Source organism: Oncorhynchus gorbuscha, linkage group LG16, assembly GCF_021184085.1.
Source record: "Oncorhynchus gorbuscha isolate QuinsamMale2020 ecotype Even-year linkage group LG16, OgorEven_v1.0, whole genome shotgun sequence".
NCBI classification, from domain to species: Eukaryota; Metazoa; Chordata; class Actinopteri; order Salmoniformes; family Salmonidae; genus Oncorhynchus; species Oncorhynchus gorbuscha.
Genome location: NC_060188.1, coordinates 100253323 through 100278975, shown reverse-complemented (window position 1 = coordinate 100278975; position 25653 = coordinate 100253323). Strand labels below are relative to the sequence as shown.

The 25653-nt window shown below is 43.0% G+C and overlaps 1 protein-coding gene across 1 annotated transcript in view; it reads right to left on the bottom strand.

Annotated features, from left to right (window-relative positions):
• The window catches only part of galt (galactose-1-phosphate uridylyltransferase), a 200408-nt gene that overhangs the window by 42431 nt on the left and 132324 nt on the right, over nucleotides 1–25653 (bottom strand). The window contains 1 exon segment of the mRNA XM_046306810.1: nucleotides 11763–11885. Within this exon segment, the coding sequence (XP_046162766.1) occupies nucleotides 11763–11885 (123 nt within the window).

The following is a 25653-nucleotide window of genomic DNA, read 5'->3' as shown; positions in this document are numbered from 1 at the left end:
CAGCTCAGCCTACATTACAATTAGTATTACCACAGCTCAGCCTACATTACTATTACTATTAGTATTACCACAGCTCAGCCTACATTACTATTAGTATTACCACAGCTCAGCCTACATTACTATTAGTATTACCACAGCTCAGCCTACATTACTATTAGTATTACCACAGCTCAGCCTACATTACTATTACTATTAGTACTACCACAGCTCAGCCTACATTACTATTAGTATTACCACAGCTCAGCCTACATTACTATTACTATTAGTATTACCACAGCTCAGCCTACATTACTATTAGTATTACCACAGCTCAGCCTACATTACTATTAGTATTACCACAGCTCAGCCTACATTACTATTAGTATTACCACAGCTCAGCCTACATTACTGTTCATATTAGTATTACCACAGCTCAGCCTACATTACTATTAGTATTACCACAGCTCAGCCTACATTACTATTAGTATTAGTATTACCACAGCTCAGCCTACATTACTATTAGTATTACCACAGCCCAGCCTACATTACTATTAGTAATATCACAGCTCAGCCTACATTACTATTAGTATTACCACAGCTCAGCCTACATTACAATTAGTATTACCACAGCTCAGCCTACATTACTATTAGTATTACCACAGCTCAGCCTACATTACTATTAGTACTACCACAGCTCAGCCTACATTACTATTAGTATTAGTACTACCACAGCTCAGCCTACATTACTATTAGTATTGCCACAGCTCAGCCTACATTACTATTAGTATTAGTATTACCACAGCTCAGCCTACATTACTATTAGTATTACCACAGCTCAGCCTACATTACTATTAGTATAAGTATTACCACAGCTCAGCCTACATTACTATTACTATTAGTATTACCACAGCTCAGCCTACATTACTATTAGTATTACCACAGCTCAGCCTACATTACTATTAGTATTACCACAGCTCAGCCTACATTACTATTAGTATTACCACAGCTCAGCCTACATTACTGTTCATATTAGTATTACCACAGCTCAGCCTACATTACTATTAGTATTACCACAGCTCAGCCTACATTACAATTAGTACTACCACAGCTCAGCCTACATTACTATTAGTATTACCACAGCTCAGCCTACATTACAATTAGTATTACCACAGCTCAGCCTACATTACTATTCATATTACCACAGCTCAGCCTACATTACAATTAGTATTACCACAGCTCAGCCTACATTACTATTAGTATTAGTACTACCACAGCTCAGCCTACATTACTATTAGTATTACCACAGCGCAGTCTACATTACTATTAGTATTAGTATTACCACAGCTCAGCCTACATTACTATTAGTATTACCACAGCCCAGCCTACATTACTATTAGTAATACCACAGCTCAGCCTACATTACTATTAGTATTACCACAGCTCAGCCTACATTACAATTAGTATTACCACAGCTCAGCCTACATTACTATTAGTATTACCACAGCTCAGCCTACATTACTATTAGTACTACCACAGCTCAGCCTACATTACTATTAGTATTAGTACTACCACAGCTCAGCCTACATTACTATTAGTATTACCACAGCTCAGCCTACATTACTATTAGTATTAGTATTACCACAGCTCAGCCTACATTACTATTAGTATTACCACAGCTCAGCCTACATTACTATTAGTATTAGTATTACCACAGCTCAGCCTACATTACTATTAGTATTACCACAGCTCAGCCTACATTACTATTAGTATTACCACAGCTCAGCCTACATTACTATTAGTATTACCACAGCTCAGCCTACATTACTATTAGTACTACCTCAGCTCAGCCTACATTACTATTAGTACTACCACAGCTCAGCCTACATTACTATTAGTACTACCACAGCTCAGCCTACATTACTATTAGTATTACCACAGCTCAGCACAGCTCACATTACTATTAGTATTACCACAGCTCAGCCTACATTACTGTTAGTATTACCACAGCTCAGCCTACATTACTATTAGTATTAGTATTACCACAGCTCAGCCTACATTACTATTAGTATTAGTATTACCACAGCTCAGCCTACATTACAATTAGTATTCCCACAGCTCAGCCTACATTACTATTACTATTACCACAGCTCAGCCTACATTACTATTAGTATTACCACAGCTCAGCCTACATTACTATTACTATTAGTACTACCACAGCTCAGCCTACATTACTATTAGTATTACCACAGCTCAGCCTATATTACTATTACTATTAGTATTACCACAGCTCAGCCTACATTACTATTAGTATTACCACAGCTCAGCCTACATTACTATTAGTATTACCACAGCTCAGCCCACATTACTGTTCATATTAGTATTACCACAGCTCAGCCTACATTACAATTAGTACTACCACAGCTCAGCCAACATTACTATTAGTACTACCACAGCCCAGCCTACATTACTATTAGTAATACCACAGCTCAGCCTACATTACTATTAGTATTAGTACTACCACAACTCAGCCTACATTACTATTAGTATTACCACAGCTCAGCCTACATTACTATTACTATTAGTACTACCACAGCTCAGCCTACATTACTATTAGTATTACCACAGCTCAGCCTACATTACTATTACCACAGCTCAGCCTACATTACTATTAGTATTACCACAGCTCAGCCTACATTACTATTAGTATTACCACAGCTCAGCCTACATTACTGTTCATATTAGTATTACCACAGCTCAGCCTACATTACAATTAGTATTACCACAGCTCAGCCTACATTACTATTAATATTACCACAGCTCAGCCTACATTACTATTAGTACTACCACAGCTCAGCCTACATTACTATTAGTATTAGTACTACCACAGCTCAGCCTACATTACTATTAGTATTACCACAGCTCAGCCTACATTACTATTAGTATTAGTATTACCACAGCTCAGCCTACATTACTATTAGTATTACCACAGCTCAGCCTACATTACTATTAGTATTAGTATTACCACAGCTCAGCCTACATTACTATTAGTATTACCACAGCTCAGCCTACATTACTATTAGTATTACCACAGCTCAGCCTACATTACTATTAGTATTACCACAGCTCAGCCTACATTACTATTAGTACTACCTCAGCTCAGCCTACATTACTATTAGTACTACCACAGCTCAGCCTACATTACTATTAGTACTACCACAGCTCAGCCTACATTACTATTAGTATTACCACAGCTCAGCCTACATTACTATTAGTATTACCACAGCTCAGCCTACATTACTATTAGTATTACCACAGCTCAGCCTACATTACTGTTAGTATTACCACAGCTCAGCCTACATTACTATTAGTATTAGTATTACCACAGCTCAGCCTACATTACTATTAGTATTAGTATTACCACAGCTCAGCCTACATTACTATTAGTATTACCACAGCTCAGCCTACATTACTATTACTATTAGTACTACCACAGCTCAGCCTACATTACTATTAGTATTACCACAGCTCAGCCTACATTACTATTAGTATTACCACAGCTCAGCCTACATTACAATTAGTATTACCACAGCTCAGCCTACATTACTATTACTATTAGTATTACCACAGCTCAGCCTACATTACTATTAGTATTACCACAGCTCAGCCTACATTACTATTACTATTAGTATTACCACAGCTCAGCCTACATTACTATTAGTATTACCACAGCTCAGCCTACATTACTATTAGTATTACCACAGCTCAGCCTACATTACTATTAGTATTACCACAGCTCAGCCTACATTACAATTAGTATTACCACAGCTCAGCCTACATTACTATTACTATTAGTACTACCACAGCTCAGCCTACATTACTATTAGTATTACCACAGCTCAGCCTACATTACTATTACTATTAGTACTACCACAGCTCAGCCTACATTACTATTAGTATTACCACAGCTCAGCCTACATTACTATTACTATTAGTACTACCACAGCTCAGCCTACATTACTATTAGTATTACCACAGCTCAGCCTACATTACTATTCGTATTCGTATTACCACAGCTCAGCCTACATTACTATTAGTATTAGTATTACCACAGCTCAGCCTTCATTACTATTAGTATTACCACAGCTCAGCCTACATTACTATTAGTATTACCACAGCTCAGCCTACATTACTATTCGTATTCGTATTACCACAGCTCAGCCTACATTACTATTAGTATTACCACAGCTCAGCCTACATTACTATTAGTATTACCACAGCTCAGCCTACATTACTGTTAGTATTACCACAGCTCAGCCTACATTACTATTAGTATTACCACAGCTCAGCCTACATTACTATTAGTATTACCACAGCTCAGCCTACATTACTATTAGTATTACCACAGCTCAGCCTACATTACTATTACTATTAGTACTACCACAGCTCAGCCTACATTACTATTACTATTAGTACTACCACAGCTCAGCCTACATTACTATTAGTATTACCACAGCTCAGCCTACATTACTATTAGTATTACCACAGCTCAGCCTACATTACTATTACTATTAGTACTACCACAGCTCAGCCTACATTACTATTACTATTAGTACTACCACAGCTCAGCCTACATTACTATTAGTATTACCACAGCTCAGCCTACATTACTATTAGTACTACCACAGCTCAGCCTACATTACTATTAGTATTACCACAGCTCAGCCTACATTACTATTACTATTAGTATTACCACAGCTCAGCCTACATTACTATTAGTATTACCACAGCTCAGCCTACATTACTATTAGTATTACCACAGCTCAGCCTACATTACTGTTCATATTAGTATTACCACAGCTCAGCCTACATTACTATTAGTATTACCACAGCTCAGCCTACATTACAATTAGTACTACCACAGCTCAGCCAACATTACTATTAGTACTACCACAGCCCAGCCTACATTACTATTAGTAATACTACAGCTCAGCCTACATTACTATTAGTATTAGTATTACCACAGCTCAGCCTACATTACTATTAGTATTACCACAGCTCAGCCTACATTACTATTAGTACTACCTCAGCTCAGCCTACATTACTATTAGTACTACCACAGCTCAGCCTACATTACTATTAGTACTACCACAGCTCAGCCTACATTACTATTAGTATTACCACAGCTCAGCCTACATTACTATTATTATTACCACAGCTCAGCCTACATTACTATTAGTATTACCACAGCTCAGTCTACATTACTGTTAGTATTACCACAGCTCAGCCTACATTACTATTAGTATTACCACAGCTCAGCCTACATTACTATTAGTATTACCACAGCTCAGCCTACATTACTATTAGTATTAGTATTACCACAGCTCAGCCTACATTACTATTAGTATTAGTATTACCACAGCTCAGCCTACATTACTATTAGTATTACCACAGCTCAGCCTACATTACTATTAGTATTACCACAGCTCAGCCTACATTACTATTCGTATTCGTATTACCACAGCTCAGCCTACATTACTATTAGTATTACCACAGCTCAGCCTACATTACTATTAGTATTACCACAGCTCAGCCTACATTACTGTTAGTATTACCACAGCTCAGCCTACATTACTATTAGTATTACCACAGCTCAGCCTACATTACTATTAGTATTACCACAGCTCAGCCTACATTACTATTAGTATTACCACAGCTCAGCCTACATTACTATTAGTATTACCACAGCTCAGCCTACATTACAATTAGTATTACCACAGCTCAGCCTACACTACTATTAGTATTAGTATTACCACAGCTCAGCCTACATTACTATTAGTATTACCACAGCTCAGCCTACATTACTATTAGTACTACCACAGCTCAGCCTACATTACTATTAGTATTACCACAGCTCAGCCTACATTACAATTAGTATTACCACAGCTCAGCCTACATTACTATTACTATTAGTATTACCACAGCTCAGCCTACATTACTATTAGTATTACCACAGCTCAGCCTACATTACTATTAGTATTACCACAGCTCAGCTCAGCCTACATTACTATTAGTATTACCACAGCTCAGCCTACATTACTATTACTATTAGTACTACCACAGCTCAGCCTACATTACTATTAGTATTACCACAGCTCAGCCTACATTACTATTACTATTAGTATTACCACAGCTCAGCCTACATTACTATTAGTATTACCACAGCTCAGCCTACATTACTATTAGTATTACCACAGCTCAGCCTACATTACTATTAGTATTACCACAGCTCAGCCTACATTACTGTTCATATTAGTATTACCACAGCTCAGCCTACATTACTATTAGTATTACCACAGCTCAGCCTACATTACTATTAGTATTAGTATTACCACAGCTCAGCCTACATTACTATTAGTATTACCACAGCCCAGCCTACATTACTATTAGTAATACCACAGCTCAGCCTACATTACTATTAGTATTACCACAGCTCAGCCTACATTACAATTAGTATTACCACAGCTCAGCCTACATTACTATTAGTATTACCACAGCTCAGCCTACATTACTATTAGTACTACCACAGCTCAGCCTACATTACTATTAGTATTAGTACTACCACAGCTCAGCCTACATTACTATTAGTATTACCACAGCTCAGCCTACATTACTATTAGTATTAGTATTACCACAGCTCAGCCTACATTACTATTACTATTAGTATTACCACAGCTCAGCCTACATTACTATTAGTATTACCACAACTCAGCCTACATTACTATTAGTATTACCACAGCTCAGCCTACATTACTATTAGTATTACCACAGCTCAGCCTACATTACTATTAGTATTACCACAGCTCAGCCTACATTACTATTAGTATTACCACAGCTCAGCCTACATTACTGTTCATATTAGTATTACCACAGCTCAGCCTACATTACTATTAGTATTATCACAGCTCAGCATACATTACTATTAGTATTAGTATTACCACAGCTCAGCCTACATTACTATTAGTATTACCACAGCCCAGCCTACATTACTATTAGTAATACCACAGCTCAGCCTACATTACTATTAGTATTACCACAGCTCAGCCTACATTACAATTAGTATTACCACAGCTCAGCCTACATTACTATTAGTATTACCACAGCTCAGCCTACATTACTATTAGTACTACCACAGCTCAGCCTACATTACTATTAGTATTAGTACTACCACAGCTCAGCCTACATTACTATTAGTATTACCACAGCTCAGCCTACATTACTATTAGTATTAGTATTACCACAGCTCAGCCTACATTACTATTAGTATTACCACAGCTCAGCCTACATTACTATTAGTATTAGTATTACCACAGCTCAGCCTACATTACTATTACTATTAGTATTACCACAGCTCAGCCTACATTACTATTAGTATTACCACAGCTCAGCCTACATTACTATTAGTATTACCACAGCTCAGCCTACATTACTATTAGTATTACCACAGCTCAGCCTACATTACTGTTCATATTAGTATTACCACAGCTCAGCCTACATTACTATTAGTATTACCACAGCTCAGCCTACATTACAATTAGTACTACCACAGCTCAGCCTACATTACTATTAGTATTACCACAGCTCAGCCTACATTACAATTAGTATTACCACAGCTCAGCCTACATTACTATTAATATTACCACAGCTCAGCCTACATTACAATTAGTATTACCACAGCTCAGCCTACATTACTATTAGTATTAGTACTACCACAGCTCAGCCTACATTACTATTAGTATTACCACAGCGCAGTCTACATTACTATTAGTATTAGTATTACCACAGCTCAGCCTACATTACTATTAGTATTACCACAGCCCAGCCTACATTACTATTAGTAATACCACAGCTCAGCCTACATTACTATTAGTATTACCACAGCTCAGCCTACATTACAATTAGTATTACCACAGCTCAGCCTACATTACTATTAGTATTACCACAGCTCAGCCTACATTACTATTAGTACTACCACAGCTCAGCCTACATTACTATTAGTATTAGTATTAGTACTACCACAGCTCAGCCTACATTACTATTAGTATTACCACAGCTCAGCCTACATTACTATTAGTATTAGTATTACCACAGCTCAGCCTACATTACTATTAGTATTACCACAGCTCAGCCTACATTACTATTAGTATTAGTATTACCACAGCTCAGCCTACATTACTATTAGTATTACCACAGCTCAGCCTACATTACTATTAGTATTACCACAGCTCAGCCTACATTACTATTAGTATTACCACAGCTCAGCCTACATTACTATTAGTACTACCTCAGCTCAGCCTACATTACTATTAGTACTACCACAGCTCAGCCTACATTACTATTAGTACTACCACAGCTCAGCCTACATTACTATTAGTATTACCACAGCTCAGCCTACATTACTATTAGTATTACCACAGCTCAGCCTACATTACTGTTAGTATTACCACAGCTCAGCCTACATTACTATTAGTATTAGTATTACCACAGCTCAGCCTACATTACTATTAGTATTAGTATTACCACAGCTCAGCCTACATTACAATTAGTATTACCACAGCTCAGCCTACATTACTATTACTATTACCACAGCTCAGCCTACATTACTATTAGTATTACCACAGCTCAGCCTACATTACTATTACTATTAGTACTACCACAGCTCAGCCTACATTACTATTAGTATTACCACAGCTCAGCCTACATTACTATTACTATTAGTATTACCACAGCTCAGCCTACATTACTATTAGTATTAATAGTCCTCTTTAAGGAATACCTAGGATAGGTTAAGTAATCCCTCTCACCCCACCCCCCTAAGTTTTAGATGCACTATTGTTAAGTGACTGTCCCACTGGATGTCATAAGGTGAATGCACCAATTTGTAAGTCGCTCTGGATAAGAGCGTCTGCTAAATGACTTAAATGTAATGTAAATGTAGTATTACCACAGCTCAGCCTACATTACTATTAGTATTACCACAGCTCAGCCTACATTACTGTTCATATTAGTATTACCACAGCTCAGCCTACATTACAATTAGTACTACCACAGCTCAGCCAACATTACTATTAGTACTACCACAGCCCAGCCTACATTACTATTAGTAATACCACAGCTCAGCCTACATTACTATTAGTATTAGTACTACCACAGCTCAGCCTACATTACTATTAGTATTACCACAGCTCAGCCTACATTACTATTACTATTAGTACTACCACAGCTCAGCCTACATTACTATTAGTATTACCACAGCTCAGCCTACATTACTATTACTATTAGTATTACCACAGCTCAGCCTACATTACTATTAGTATTACCACAGCTCAGCCTACATTACTATTAGTATTACCACAGCTCAGCCTACATTACTGTTCATATTAGTATTACCACAGCTCAGCCTACATTACAATTAGTATTACCACAGCTCAGCCTACATTACTATTAATATTACCACAGCTCAGCCTACATTACTATTAGTACTACCACAGCTCAGCCTACATTACTATTAGTATTAGTACTACCACAGCTCAGCCTACATTACTATTAGTATTACCACAGCTCAGCCTACATTACTATTAGTATTAGTATTACCACAGCTCAGCCTACATTACTATTAGTATTACCACAGCTCAGCCTACATTACTATTAGTATTAGTATTACCACAGCTCAGCCTACATTACTATTAGTATTACCACAGCTCAGCCTACATTACTATTAGTATTACCACAGCTCAGCCTACATTACTATTAGTATTACCACAGCTCAGCCTACATTACTATTAGTACTACCACAGCTCAGCCTACATTACTATTAGTACTACCACAGCTCAGCCTACATTACTATTAGTATTACCACAGCTCAGCCTACATTACTATTAGTATTACCACAGCTCAGCCTACATTACTATTAGTATTACCACAGCTCAGCCTACATTACTATTAGTATTACCACAGCTCAGCCTACATTACTGTTAGTATTACCACAGCTCAGCCTACATTACTATTACTATTAGTATTACCACAGCTCAGCCTACATTACTATTAGTATTAGTATTACCACAGCTCAGCCTACATTACTATTAGTATTACCACAGCTCAGCCTACATTACTATTACTATTAGTACTACCACAGCTCAGCCTACATTACTATTAGTATTACCACAGCTCAGCCTACATTACTATTAGTATTACCACAGCTCAGCCTACATTACAATTAGTATTACCACAGCTCAGCCTACATTACTATTACTATTAGTATTACCACAGCTCAGCCTACATTACTATTAGTATTACCACAGCTCAGCCTACATTACTATTACTATTAGTATTACCACAGCTCAGCCTACATTACTATTAGTATTACCACAGCTCAGCCTACATTACTATTAGTATTACCACAGCTCAGCCTACATTACTATTAGTATTACCACAGCTCAGCCTACATTACAATTAGTATTACCACAGCTCAGCCTACATTACTATTACTATTAGTACTACCACAGCTCAGCCTACATTACTATTAGTATTACCACAGCTCAGCCTACATTACTATTACTATTAGTACTACCACAGCTCAGCCTACATTACTATTAGTATTACCACAGCTTAGCCTACATTACTATTACTATTAGTATTACCACAGCTCAGCCTACATTACTATTAGTATTACCACAGCTCAGCCTACATTACTATTATTATTACCACAGCTCAGCCTACATTACTATTAGTACTACCACAGCTCAGCCTACATTACTATTAGTACTACCACAGCTCAGCCTACATTACTATTAGTACTACCACAGCTCAGCCTACATTACTATTAGTACTACCACAGCTCAGCCTACATTACTATTAGTACTACCACAGCTCAGCCTACATTGCCAGTAGTATCAATACTATAAGTTCAACATGTATGACGGTGTACTGAGTACTTTAATCTGAGAATAATGTATTTTTTTAGTTGTTATATCTTTCTCTTAACTCTGCATTGTTGGAAAAGGACCCATAAGTCTACGCCTGTAGTTTACAAAGCAGCTGATTTGTGTGTATCTGGCGCTGGTGGAACTCACATCTAACACACTGGGGAAATGGTAATCAGGCGTACCACAGATGGACTGGAGACAAACACCACCTTCCTGTCTGGCATACAGCGGCAGTAGATGTTTATGGGTAGTGTAGTCCTATCTGTTTCTCCTATTTCTCCTATCTGTTTCTCTGCCTCCCTCTTAAGAGTACAGCAGCAGTAGAGGTTTATGGGTAGTGTAGTCCTATCGGTTTCTCTGCCTCCCTCTTAGAGTACAGCAGCAGTAGAGGTATTATGAGTAATGTAGTCCACGCTGTCTCTCGGCCTCCATCTTAGCGTACTGCAGCAGTAGAGGTTTATGGGTAGTGTAGTCCTATCCGTTTCTCTGCCTCCATCTTAGCGTACTGCAGCAGTAGAGGTTTATGGGTAGTGTAGTCCTATCTGTTTCTCTGCCTCCATCTTAGCGTACTGCAGCAGTAGAGGTTTATGGGTAATGTAGTCCTACCTGTCTCACTGCCTCCATCTTAGCGTACTGCAGCAGTAGAGGTATTATGGGTAGTGTAGTCCTACCTGTCTCTCTGCCTCCATCTTATCGTACTGCAGCAGTAGAGGTATTATGGGTAGTGTAGTCCTACCTGTTTTTCTGCCTCCATCTTAGCGTACTGCAGCAGTAGAGGTATTATGGGTAGTGTAGTCCTACCTGTTTTTCTGCCTCCATCTTAGCGTACTGCAGCAGTAGAGGTTCTCCGTGGGTCTTCAGGTATTCTCTCTGACAGCGGTCCGACAGGGTGGCTTCATTAGGCAGGAAGTTACTGGCCCACACCTATGACATCACAGGAAGAGGACAACACTGGGTGAGAGCACAGAAGTAGGAGCTGGGATCAGAGGAGACAGTGGAGAGGAGAGAGGGATTAGAAGGAGGGAGGAGAGAGGAGGAGCAGAAACAGCAGCACACAGACTGAGAGGGAGAGTTCATCATGTCTGTCTGTCCCCTCTGGACAATAATAACACACTAACTCTAACCCAGCAGAATTGGCTCTTTAAATAACCCACCACAATGCAGGCTGTACTCTCATATGCAAATATCAGGATATCATGGGTGATACTAGGCATATAAACACGGTCCAGTTATTTCTCCTCAGACCCATTGGATTTAAGAAGCACTCTGATCATCCCCATCATTCCACGTACCAGATAGCAACGGCCTCACTGGGGAGGATACGGGGACTTAAGGAGAAAATGTTCTGTTTTTCCCCCAAACCACAGAAAGCAAAACTAAGCAACATGAAGATGGATGGACAGCAGAGCAACAACATGGAGATGGAGAGCAGAGCAGAGCAACAACATGGAGATGGATGTACAGCAGAGCAGAGCAACAACATGGAGATGGATGTACAGCAGAGCAGAGCAACAACATGGAGATGGATGTACAGCAGAGCAGAGCAACAACATGGAGATGGATGGACAGCAGAGCAGAGCAACAACATGGAGATGGATGGACAGCAGAGCAGAGCAACAACATGGAGATGGATGGACAGCAGAGCAGAGCAACAACATGGAGATGGATGGACAGCAGAGCAACAACATGGAGATGGAGAGCAGAGCAACAACATGAAGATGGGGAGCAGAGCAACAACATGAAGATGGGGAGCAGAGCAGAGCAACAACATGGAGATGGATGGACAGCAGAGCAACAACATGGAGATGGGGAGCAGAGCAGAGCAACAACATGGAGATGGACAGCAGAGCAGAGCAACAACATGAAGATGGGGAGCAGAGCAACAACATGGAGATGGATGGACAGCAGAGCAACAACATGGAGATGGATGGACAGCAGAGCAACAACATGGAGATGGATGGACAGCAGAGCAACAACATGGAGATGGGGAGCAGAGCAGAGCAACAACATGAAGATGGGGAGCAGAGCAGAGCAACAACATGGAGATGGATGGACAGCAGAGCAGAGCAACAACATGGAGATGGATGGACAGCAGAGCAGAGCAACAACATGGAGATGGACAGCAGAGCAGAGCAACAACATGGAGATGGATGGACAGCAGAGCAGAGCAACAACATGGAGATGGATGGACAGCAGAGCAGAGCAACAACATGGAGATGGATGGACAGCAGAGCAACAACATGAAGATGGATGGAGAGCAGAGCAGAGCAACAACATGGAGATGGATGGACAGCAGAGCAACAACATGGAGATGGATGGACAGCAGAGCAGAGCAACAACATGAAGATGGATGGACAGCAGAGCAGAGCAACAACATGGAGATGGATGGACAGCAGAGCAGAGCAACAACATGGAGATGGATGGACAGCAGAGCAGAGCAACAACATGGAGATGGATGGACAGCAGAGCAACAACATGGAGATGGATGGACAGCAGAGCAGAGCAACAACATGGAGATGGATGGACAGCAGAGCAGAGCAACAACATGGAGATGGATGGACAGCAGAGCAGAGCAACAACATGGAGATGGATGGACAGCAGAGCAGAGCAACAACATGGAGATGGATGGACAGCAGAGCAGAGCAACAACATGGAGATGGATGGACAGCAGAGCAACAACATGGAGATGGATGGACAGCAGAGCAGAGCAACAACATGGGTAGAGAGAGAGAGAGGACGAGAGGAAGAGGTAGAGAGGTAAGAGGAAGAGAGGTAGAGAGGAAGAGAGGAAGAGAGGAAGAGAGGAAGAGAGGTAGAGGTAGAGAGGAAGAGAGGACGAGAGGAAGAGAGGACGAGAGAGGTAGAGGTAGAGAGGAAGAGAGGACGAGAGGTAGAGAGGTAGAGGTAGAGAGGAAGAGAGGACGAGAGGTAGAGAGGTAGAGGTAGAGAGGAAGAGAGGGCGAGAGGACGAGGTAGAGCGGTAGAGGTAGAGAGGTAGAGAGGTAGAGGTAGAGAGGAAGAGAGGTAGAGAGGTAGAGGTAGAGAGGTAGATGGGTAGAGGTAGAGAGGAAGAGAGGTAGAGAGGTAGAGGTAGAGAGGTAGAGAGGAAGAGAGGTAGAGAGGTAGAGGTAGAGAGGAAGAGAGGGCGAGAGGTAGAGGTAGAGAGGTAGAGGTAGAGAGGTAGAGGTAGAGAGGAAGAGAGGTAGAGAGGTAGAGAGGAAGAGAGGTAGAGGTAGAGAGAGAGGTAGAGAGGAAGAGAGGGCGAGAGGTAGAGAGGAAGAGAGGGCGAGAGGTAGAGGTAGAGAGGTAGAGGTAGAGAGGTAGAGGTAGAGAGGAAGAGAGGTAGAGAGGTAGAGAGGAAGAGAGGTAGAGGTAGAGAGGTAGAGAGGTAGAGAGGAAGAGAGGTAGAGAGGTAGAGAGGAAGAGAGGACGAGAGGTAGAGAGGTAGAGAGGTAGAGAGGAAGAGAGGGCGAGAGGACGAGGTAGAGAGGTAGAGGTAGAGAGGAAGAGAGGACGAGGTAGAGAGGTAGAGAGGTAGAGAGGAAGAGAGGTAGAGAGGTAGAGAGGTAGAGGTAGAGAGGTAGAGGTAGAGAGGTAGAGGTAGAGAGGAAGAGAGGGAGAGGTAGAGAGGTAGAGAGGAAGAGAGGTAGAGAGGTAGAGAGGTAGAGGTAGAGAGGTAGAGGTAGAGAGGTAGAGGTAGAGAGGAAGAGAGGGCGAGAGGACGAGGTAGAGAGGTAGAGGTAGAGAGGTAGAGAGGTAGAGGTAGAGAGGAAGAGAGGTAGAGAGGTAGAGAGGAAGAGAGGTAGAGGTAGAGAGGTAGAGGTAGAGAGGAAGAGAGGGCGAGAGGTAGAGGTAGAGAGGTAGAGGTAGAGAGGTAGAGGTAGAGAGGTAGAGGTAGAGAGGTAGAGAGGAAGAGAGGACAAGCGGAAGAGAGGTAAAGAGGAAGAGAGGAAGAGAGTTAAAGAGGAAGAGAGGACAAGCGGAAGAGAGGTAAAGAGGAAGAGAGGAAGAGAGGTAAAGAGGAAGAGAGGTAGAGAGGAAGAGAGGTAGAGAGGAAGAGAGGAAGAGAGGACAAGCGGAAGAGAGGTAGAGAGGAAGAGAGGTAGAGAGGAAGAGAGGAAGAGAGGACAAGCGGAAGAGAGGTAGAGAGGAAGAGAGGACAAGCGGAAGAGAGGTAAAGAGGAAGAGAGGAAGAGAGGTAAAGAGGAAGAGAGGTAGAGAGGAAGAGAGGTAGAGAGGACAAGCGGAAGAGAGGTAAAGAGGAAGAGAGGAAGAGAGGTAAAGAGGTAGAGAGGTAGAGAGGTAAAGAGGTAGAGAGGTAGAGAGGAAGAGAGGACAAGCGGAAGAGAGGTAAAGAGGAAGAGAGGAAGAGAGGTAAAGAGGAAGAGAGGAAGAGAGGTAAAGAGGAAGAGAGGAAGAGAGGTAAAGAGGAAGGAGAGGTAGAGAGGAAGAGAGGTAGAGAGGAAGAGAGGTAGAGAGGTAGAGAGGTAGAGAGGAAGAGAGGTAAAGAGGAAGAGAGGTAGAGAGGAAGAGAGGTAGAGAGGTAGAGAGGTAGAGAGGTAGAGAGGAAGAGAGGTAAAGAGGAAGAGAGGTAGAGAGGAAGAGAGGTAGAGAGGTAGAGGTAGAGAGGAAGAGAGGTAGAGAGGTAGAGAGGTAGAGAGGTAGAGAGGTAGAGAGGTAGAGAGGAAGAGAGGAAGAGAGGTAAAGAGGAAGAGAGGTAGAGAGGAAGAGAGGTAGAGAGGTAGAGGTAGAGAGGTAGAGAGGTAGAGGAAGAGAGGACAAGCGGAAGAGAGGTAAAGAGGAAGAGAGGAAGAGAGGTAGAGAGGAAGAGAGGACAAGCGGAAGAGAGGTAAAGAGGAAGAGAGGAAGAGAGGTAGAGAGGAAGAGAAGAGAGGTAGAGAGGAAGAGAGGAAGAGAGGTAGAGAGGTAAAGAGGAAGAGAGGTAGAGAGGTAGAGAGGTAGAGAGGAAGAGAGGTAGAGAGGTAGAGAGGAAGAGAGGACAAGCGGAAGAGAGGTAAAGAGGAAGAGAGGAAGAGAGGTAAAGAGGAAGAGAGGTAGAGAGGAAGAGAGGTCCACCCAGGGGTGGCTCGCAGGCAGCATCAAACCAATCTTACCTGCAGCACAGAGAGACATAGAAGATTATATATTCCGTTTTTAACATTTTCAGATTTCATAACTCTTTCATGGTTTACAATATCAGATGACTTGACACAGTTAGGTACATTTATTCTAGATTGGCCTTATATACTGAACAAAAATATAAACTCAACATGCAACAATTTCAAGAATTTTACTGAGTTACAGTTCAGATAAGGAAATCAGTCAATTGAAATAAATTAATCAGGTCCAATCTATGGATTTCACAGGGCAAGGGAACAGCTATTGGTGGGCCTGGGAGGACAAGGGAACAGCTATTGGTGGGCCTGGGAGGGCAAGGGAACAGCTATTGGTGGGCCTGGGAGGGCAAGGGAACAGCTATTGGTGGGCCTGGGAGGGCAAGGGAACAGCTATTGGTGGGCCTGGGAGAGCAAAGGAACAGCTATTGGTGGGCCTGGGAGGGCAAAGGAACAGCTATTGGTGGGCCTGGGAGGGCAAGGGAACAGCTATTGGTGGGCCTGGGAGGGCAAGGGAACAGCTATTGGTGGGCCTGGGAGGGCAAGGGAACAGCTATTGGTGGGCCTGGGAGGGCAAGGGAACAGCTATTGGTGGGCCTGGGAGGACAAGGGAACAGCTATTGGTGGGCCTGGGAGGGCAAGGGAACAGCTATTGGTGGGCCTGGGAGGGCAAGGGAACAGCTATTGGTGGGCCTGGGAGGGCAAGGGAACAGCTATTGGTGGGCCTGGGAGGGCAAGGGAACAGCTATTGGTGGGCCTGGGAGGGCAAGGGAACAGCTATTGGTGGGCCTGGGAGGGCAAGGGAACAGCTATTGGTGGGCCTGGGAGGGCAAGGGAACAGCTATTGGTGGGCCTGGGAGGGCAAGGGAACAGCTATTGGTGGGCCTGGGAGGGCAAGGGAACAGCTATTGGTGGGCCTGGGAGGGCAAGGGAACAGCTATTGGTGGGCCTGGGAGGGCAAGGGAACAGCTATTGGTGGGCCTGGGAGGGCAAGGAACAGCTATTGGTGGGCCTGGGAGGGCAAGGGAACAGCTATTGGTGGGCCTGGGAGGGCAAGGGAACAGCTATTGGTGGGCCTGGGAGGGCAAGGGAACAGCTATTGGTGGGCCTGGGAGGGCAAGGGAACAGCTATTGGTGGGCCTGGGAGGGCAAGGGAACAGCTATTGGTGGGCCTGGGAGGGCAAGGGAACAGCTATTGGTGGGCCTGGGAGGGCAAGGGAACAGCTATTGGTGGGCCTGGGAGGGCAAGGGAACAGCTATTGGTGGGCCTGGGAGGGCAAGGGAACAGCTATTGGTGGGCCTGGGAGGGCAAGGGAACAGCTATTGGTGGGCCTGGGAGGGCAAAGGAACAGCTATTGGTGGGCCTGGGAGGGCAAGGGAACAGCTATTGGTGGGCCTGGGAGGGCAAGGGAACAGCTATTGGTGGGCCTGGGAGGGCAAGGGAACAGCTATTGGTGGGCCTGGGAGGGCAAGGGAACAGCTATTGGTGGGCCTGGGAGGGCAAAGGAACAGCTATTGGTGGGCCTGGGAGGGCAAGGGAACAGCTATTGGTGGGCCTGGGAGGGCAAGGGAACAGCTATTGGTGGGCCTGGGAGGGCAAAGGAACAGCTATTGGTGGGCCTGGGAGGGCAAGGGAACAGCTATTGGTGGGCCTGGGAGGGCAAGGGAACAGCTATTGGTGGGCCTGGGAGGGCAAGGGAACAGCTATTGGTGGGCCTGGGAGGGCAAGGGAACAGCTATTGGTGGGCCTGGGAGGGCAAGGGAACAGCTATTGGTGGGCCTGGGAGGGCAAGGGAACAGCTATTGGTGGGCCTGGGAGGGCAAGGGAACAGCTATTGGTGGGCCTGGGAGGGCAAGGGAACAGCTATTGGTGGGCCTGGGAGGGCAAGGGAACAGCTATTGGTGGGCCTGGGAGGGCAAGGGAACAACAACTTGGGAGAAAGGACCCCCACGAAAGGGCATTATTAAAAACAGAAATACTCCTCAGAACTTCAATGCGCTAAAAGTGAGGCTGGGGGGAGAAAAGGAAAGGTAGTAAAGGTTAGTTATAATAGTGAGGCTGGGGGAGTAAAGGTTAGTTATAATAGAGAAGCTGGGGGAGTAAAGGTTAGTTATAATAGTGAGGCTGGGGGAGTAAAGGTTAGTTATAATAGAGAGGCTGGGGGGTAAAGGTTAGTTATAATAGAGAGTCTGAGGGGAGTAAAGGTTAGTTATAATAGTGAGGCTGGGGGAGTAAAGGAAAGGTAGTAAAGGTTAGTTATAATAGAGAGGCTGGGGGAGTAAAGGAAAGGTAGTAAAGGTTAGTTATAATAGTGAGGCTGGGGGAGTAAATGTTAGTTATAATAGAGAGGCTGAGGGGGGAGTAAATGGTTATAATAAAGGTAGTAAAGGTTAGTTATAATAGTGAGGCTGGGGGAGTAAAGGAAAGGTAGTAAAGGTTAGTTATAATAGAGAGACTGGGGGAGTAAAGGTTAGTTATAAAAGTGAGGCTGGGGGAGTAAAGGTTAGTTATAATAGAGAGGCTGGGGGAGTAGAGGTTAGTTATAATAGAGAGGCTGGGGGAGTAAAGGTTAGTTATAATAGAGAAGCTGGGAGGAGTAAAGGAAAGGTAGTAAAGGTTAGTTATAATAGAGAGACTGGGGGAGTAAAGGTTAGTTATAATAGAGAGGCTGGGGGGTAAAGGAAAGGTAGTAAAGGTTAGTTATAATAGAGAGACTGGGGGAGTAAAGGTTAGTTATAATAGAGAGGCTGGGGGGTAAAGGAAAGGTAGTAAAGGTTAGTTATAATAGTGAGGCTGGGGGGTAAAGGAAAGGTAGTAAAGGTTAGTTATAATAGAGAGACTGGGGGAGTAAAGGTTAGTTATAATAGAGAGACTGGGGGAGTAAAGGAAATGTAGTAAAGGTTAGTTATAATAGTGAGGCTGGGGGAGTAAAGGAAATGTAGTAAAGGTTAGTTATAATAGAGAGGCTGGGGGAGTAAAGGAAAGGTAGTAAAGGTTAGTTATAATAGTGAGGCTGGGGGAGTAAATGTTAGTTATAATAGAGAGGCTGGGGGAGTAAAGGAAAGGTAGTAAAGGTTAGTTATAATAGAGAGACTGGGGGAGTAAAGGAAAGGTAGTAAAGGTTAGTTATAATAGAGAGACTGGGGGAGTAAAGGTTAGTTATAAAAGTGAGGCTGGGGGAGTAAAGGTTAGTTATAATAGAGAGGCTGGGGGAGTAGAGGTTAGTTATAATAGAGAGGCTGGGGGGGGGAGTAAAGGTTAGTTATAATAGAGAAGCTGGGAGGAGTAAAGGAAAGGTAGTAAAGGTTAGTTATAATAGAGAGACTGGGGGAGTAAAGGTTAGTTATAATAGAGAGGCTGGGGGGTAAAGGAAAGGTAGTAAAGGTTAGTTATAATAGAGAGACTGGGGGAGTAAAGGTTAGTTATAATAGAGAGGCTGGGGGGTAAAGGAAAGGTAGTAAAGGTTAGTTATAATAGAGAGACTGGGGGAGTAAAGGTTAGTTATAATAGAGAGACTGGGGGAGTAGAGGTTAGTTATAATAGAGAGGCTGGGGGGTAAAGGACATGTAGTAAAGGTTAGTTATAATAGTGAGGCTGGGGGGGAGTAAAGGTTAGTTATAATAGAGAGGCTAGAGAGGGGGAGTAAAGGAAAGGTAGTAAAGGTTAGTTATAATAGAGAGTCTGGGGGAGTAAAGGAAAGGTAGTAAAGTTTAGTTATAATAGTGAGGCTGGGGGTATGTAAAGGTTAGTTATAATAGTGAGGCTGGGGGAGTAAAGGAAAGGTTAGTTATAATAGAGAGGCTGGGGGGGGGAGTAAAGGTCAGTTATAATAGAGAGGCTGGGGGGAGTAAAGGTCAGTTAGAATAGTGAGGCTGGGGGAGTAAAGGTTAGTTATAATAGAGAGGCTGGGGGAGTAAAGGTTAGTTATAATAGTGAGGCTGGGGGAGTAAAGGAATGGTTAGTTATAATAGAGAGGCTGGGGGAGTAAAGAAAAGGTTAAAGGTAGTTATAATAGTGAGGCTGGGGGGAGTAAAGGTTAGTTATAATAGAGAGGCTGGGGGGAGTAAAGGAAAGGTTAGTTATAATAGAGAGGCTGGGGGAGTAAAGGTCAGTTATAATAGTGAGGCTGGGGGGAGTAAAGGAAAGGTTAGTTATAATAGTGAGGCTGGGGGAGTAAAAGGTCAGTTATAATAGAGAGGCTGGGGGAGTAAAGTTTAGTTATAATAGTGAGGCTGGGGGAGTAAAGGAAAGGTAGTAAAGGTTAGTTATAATAGTGAAATTAGAGGCTGGGGGGAGGGGGGAGTAAAGGTTAGTTATAATAGTGAGGCTGGGGGAGTAAAGTAAAGGTAGTAAAGGTTAGTTATAATAGTGAGGCTGGGGGAGTAAAGGTTAGTTATAATAGTGAGGATGGGGGAGTAAAGGTTAGTTATAATAGAGAGGCTGGGGGAGTAAAGGAAAGGTAGTAAAGGTTAGTTATAATAGAGAGGGGAGTAAAGGGGAGTAAAGGTTAGTTATAATAGTGAGGCTGGGGGAGTAAAGGTTAGTTATAATAGAGAGACTGGGGGAGTAAAGGTTAGTTATAATAGTGAGGCTGGGGGAGTAAAGGTTAGTTATAATAGAGAGGCTGGGGGAGTAAAGGAAAGGTAGTAAAGGTTAGTTATAATAGAGAGACTGGGGGAGTAAAGGTTAGTTATAATAGTGAGGCTGGGGGAGTAAAGGTTAGTTATAATAGAGAGGCTGGGGGAGTAAAGGTTAGTTATAATAGAGAGGCTGGGGGAGTAAAGGTTAGTTATAATAGAGAGGCTGGGGGAGTAAAGGTTAGTTATAATAGAGAGGCTGGGGGAGTAAAGGAAAGGTAGTAAAGGTTAGTTATAATAGAGAGTGTGGGGGAGTAAAGGAAAGGTAGTAAAGGTTAGTTATAATAGAGAGGCTGGGGGAGTAAAGGAAAGGTAGTAAAGGTTAGTTATAATAGAGAGGCTAAAGGGGGGGGGAGTAAAGGAAAGGTAGTAAAGGTTAGTCATAATAGAGAGGCTGGGGGAGTAAAGGAAAGGTAGTAAAGTTTAGTTATAATAGTGAGGCTGGGGGTATGTAAAGGTTAGTTAGAATAGTGAGGCTGGGGGAGTAAAGGAAAGGTTAGTTATAATAGAGAGGCTGGGGGAGTAAAGGTCAGTTATAATAGAGAGGCTGGGGAGAGTAAAGTTTAGTTATAATAGTGAGGCTGGGGGAGTAAAGGAAAGGTAGTAAAGGTTAGTTATAATAGTGAGGCTGGGGGAGTAAAGGAAAGGTAGTAAAGGTTAGTTATAATAGTGAGGCTGGGGGAGTAAAGGAAAGGTAGTAAAGGTTAGTTATAATAGTGAGGCTGGGGGAGTAAAGGAAAGGAAAGGTTAGTTATAATAGCTGGGGGAGTAAAGGTTAGTTATAATAGTGAGGCTGGGGGAGTAAAGGAAAGGTAGTGAAAGTTAGTTATAATAGTGAGGCTCTGGGGAGGTAAAGGTTAGTTATAATAGAGAGGCTGGGGGAGTAAAGGAAAGGTAGTAAAAGTTAGTTATAATAGTGAGGCTGGGGAGAGTAAAGGTTAGTTATAATAGTGAGGCTGGGGGAGTAAAGGAAAGGTAGTAAAGGTTAGTTATAATAGTGAGGCTGGGGGAGTAAAGGAAAGGTAGTAAAGTTTAGTTATAATAGAGAGGCTGGGGGAGTAAAGGAAAGGTAGTAAAAGTTAGTTATAATAGTGAGGCTCGGGGAAGGTGAAGGTTAGTTATAATAGAGAGGCTGGGGGAAGTAAAGTTTAGTTATAAAAGTGAGGCTGGGGGGAGTAAAGGAAAGGTAGTAAAGGTTAGTTATAATAGAGAGACTGGGGGAGTAAAGTTTAGTTATAATAGAGAGGCTGGGGGCGTAAAGGCAGTTTTATTATGAGTTGTGAAAACAACACATTGTGGATGTTGGTAGAGTAAATTGAAGTGACATATGCTCTCAGAAGTCCCGAGTGGTGTCAGTCTGTCTATCAGCATGCAGAGGGGTGGAGATGGAAGTAAGAGTTGATGAGATTAGAATACTCATTTCTGTTTAGGTCGTGTGTAATCAACTTTGAATCCCCATATTAAATACAAAGAAAGGCATGCTGTGTAGTCATATAGAGGATATACAGCTGGAACAGGCCAAGTTTGCTGTAACTAGCCAAGACTGAAAAAAATAAGTTATCTTATGTCTCAAAAGACGGTAAAACTCAAAACCTATAGAGCTGGAACTAGCCATCTCAGGACCCATGTCCTCCGATAAGGAGAGCTGGAACTAGCCTTCTCAGGACCCATGTCCTCCGATAAGGAGAGCTGGACCTAGCCTTCTCAGGACCCATGTCCTCCGATAAGGAGATTTGGAACTAACCTTCTCAGGACCCATGTCCTCCGATAAGGAGAGTTGGAACTATCCTTCTCAGGACCCATGTCCTCCGATAAGGAGAGCTGGAACTAGCCTTCTCAGGACCCATGTCCTCTGATAAGGAGAGTTGGAACTAGCCTTCTCAGAACCCATGTCCTCCGATAAGGAGAGTTGGAACTAGCCTTCTCAGGGCCCATGTCCTCCGATAAGGAGAGTTGGAACTAGCCTTCTCAGGGCCCATGTCCTCCGATAAGGAGAGTTGGAACTAGCCTTCTCAGGACCCATGTCCTCCGATAAGGAGAGCTGGAACTAGCCTTCTGGGAGATAGTTAATAACTACATCACTCTACTCCCTCTCTGTTCTCTTTGTCCATCTCACTGTAATACTAGTGATAGATAGCATGCCAGTAAACTGCATAGTTTTCTGATGTCTTCATCAGAGGAATGTTCTTTAATGAGAGCTCCTTACACAACTTGTAAAGATATCTTCACTAGACGACGGACTAATCCACTCCTCTTTGTACTTTGGTACAGCCAAGTCTGCTCCGTTTCCATATTAAATGTCCCTGGCCACAGAGAAACTAGTCAAATTCTGAGCTCATCCAGAGAGGCTGAACAGTCCTTGATGCTATAAAACCGTCACACACAGAGAAGGAGACAGGGGAGTTGAGGGGGACAGGGAGGGAGAGAGAGATAGAGGGAGAGATGCTGGTTGGGTAACAGTCTTCAAAGTGCCTTTACAGTCCAGAGAGCCAACAATGATACAAAAAAAATTGTGTTTTTGAAAAAAAAAGTCAAGGCGTATCATTTTACATTTAAATCTGTCAGCTATGCAGCTCAATTTAGGACGCTCAATAAAGTGTTTTTACTGGCCTGTTTTTACACACAATGAACATCTAATAACAGTTGGAATAATCAAAGACTTGTTTTACGAGCTGGAGACCAGAGTAAAGTGTCCAACAATCATCTGGAAGTAAGCACAGCTTTGCATTGGCGTGTATTCATGGATGCCAATGGAAGCAAAGGCAAAACATTTACCAAGAAAGAATGTATTCTTCGTCTCTCTGTGTTTCGTCATTTTCCTTCAATTCACAAGAGGCTGAATGTATACTACATATCCAAAAGCATGTGGACACCTGCTCGTCGAACATCTCGTTCCAAAATCATGGGCATTAATATGGAGTTGGTCCCCCCTTTGCTGCTATAACAGCCTCCACAGTTCTGGGAAGGCTTTCCACTAGATGATGGAACATTGCTGCTATAACAGCCTCCACTCTTCTGGGAAGGCTTTCCACTAGATGTTGGAACATTGCTGCTATAACAGCCTCCACTCTTCTGGGAAGGCTTTCCACTAGATGTTGGAACATTGCTGCTATAACAGCCTCCACTCTTCTGGGAAGGCTTTCCACTAGATGTTGGAACATTGCTGCTATAACAGCCTCCACTCCTCTGGGAAGGCTTTCCACTAGATGTTGGAACATTGCTGCTATAACAGCCTCCACTCTTCTGGGAAGGCTTTCCACTAGATGTTGGAACATTGCTGCTATAACAGCCTCCACTCTTCTGGGAAGGCTTTCCACTAGATGTTGGAACATTGCTGCTATAACAGCCTCCACTCTTCTGGGAAGGCTTTCCACTAGATGATGGAACATTGCTGCTATAACAGCCTCCACTCTTCTGGGAAGGCTTTCCACTAGATGGAACATTGCTGCTATAACAGCCTCCACTCCTCTGGGAAGGCTTTCCACTAGATGTTGGAACATTGCTGCTATAACAGCCTCCACTCTTCTGGGAAGGCTTTTCCACTAGATGTTGGAACATTGCTGCTATAACAGCCTCCACTCTTCTGGGAAGGCTTTCCACTAGATTTTGGAACATTGCTGCTATAACAGCCTCCACTCTTCTGGGAAGGCTTTCCACTAGATGTTGGAACATTGCTGCTATAACAGCCTCCACTCTTCTGGGAAGGCTTTCCACTAGATGATGGAACATTGCTGCTATAACAGCCTCCACTCTTCTGGGAAGGCTTTCCACTAGATTTTGGAACATTGCTGCTATAACAGCCTCCACTCTTCTGGGAAGGCTTTCCACTAGATGTTGGAACATTGCTGCTATAACAGCCTCCACTCCTCTGGGAAGGCTTTCCACTAGATTTTGGAACATTGCTGCTATAACAGTCTCCACTCTTCTGGGAAGGCTTTCCACTAGATGTTGGAACATTGCTGCTATAACATCCTCCACTCTTTGGGAAGGCTTTCCACTAGATGTTGGAACACAGACAATTATTATAACAGCTTCAGCACTCTTATGGTCCAGTTCTTGAGCCACTAGATACTGAGCATTCATGTTATAACAGAAGTATTCTGGGAAGGCAGACCAATAGATGTTGGGAATGTCCAGCTGCCATTATCTCAGCCAATCATGGCTTCTGGGAAGGTTCCTGATTTTTCTGTGTTTAGACCACTCCTCTGGGAAGGCTTTGTAGATTTAACATTGCTGCTATAACAGCCTCCATTCTGGGAAGCTTTGTTATTAGATGTTGGAACATTCACATGTTCCATCCATGGGAAGGCACTTTCCAAAAAAAAACATTTTGCAAAAAAAAAAAAGTAGAAATCTTTTGGAACATTGACATGCAACATATATCTAATTTCCTGAAACAGCCTCCACTCTTCTGGGAAGGCTTTCCACTAGATGTTGGGACATTGCTGCTATAACAGCCTCCACTCTTCTGGAAGGCTTTCCACTAGATGTTGGGACATTGCTGATAAAATAACAGCCTCCAACTCCTCTGGGAAGGCTTTCCACTAGATGTTGGAACATTGCTGCTATAACAGCCTCCACTCTTCTGGGAAGGCTTTCCACTATGATGGAACATTGCTGCTATAACAGCCTCCACTCTTCTGGGAAGGCTTTCCACTAGATTTTGGAACATTGCTGCTATAACAGCCAGGCCACTACCTCTGGGAAGGCTTTCCACTAGATGTTGGAGAACAGGCTGCTATAACAGCCTCCACTCTTCTGAGGATGGGGCTTTGGAACAGGATGATGGAACATTGCTGCTATAACAGCCTCCACTCTTCTGGGAAGGCTTTGGCACTGAGATGTTGGAACATTGCTGCTATAACACCTGGCACTCTTCTGGGAAGGCTTTCCACTGGCAGATGTTGGAACATTGCTGCTATAACAGCCTCCACTCTTCT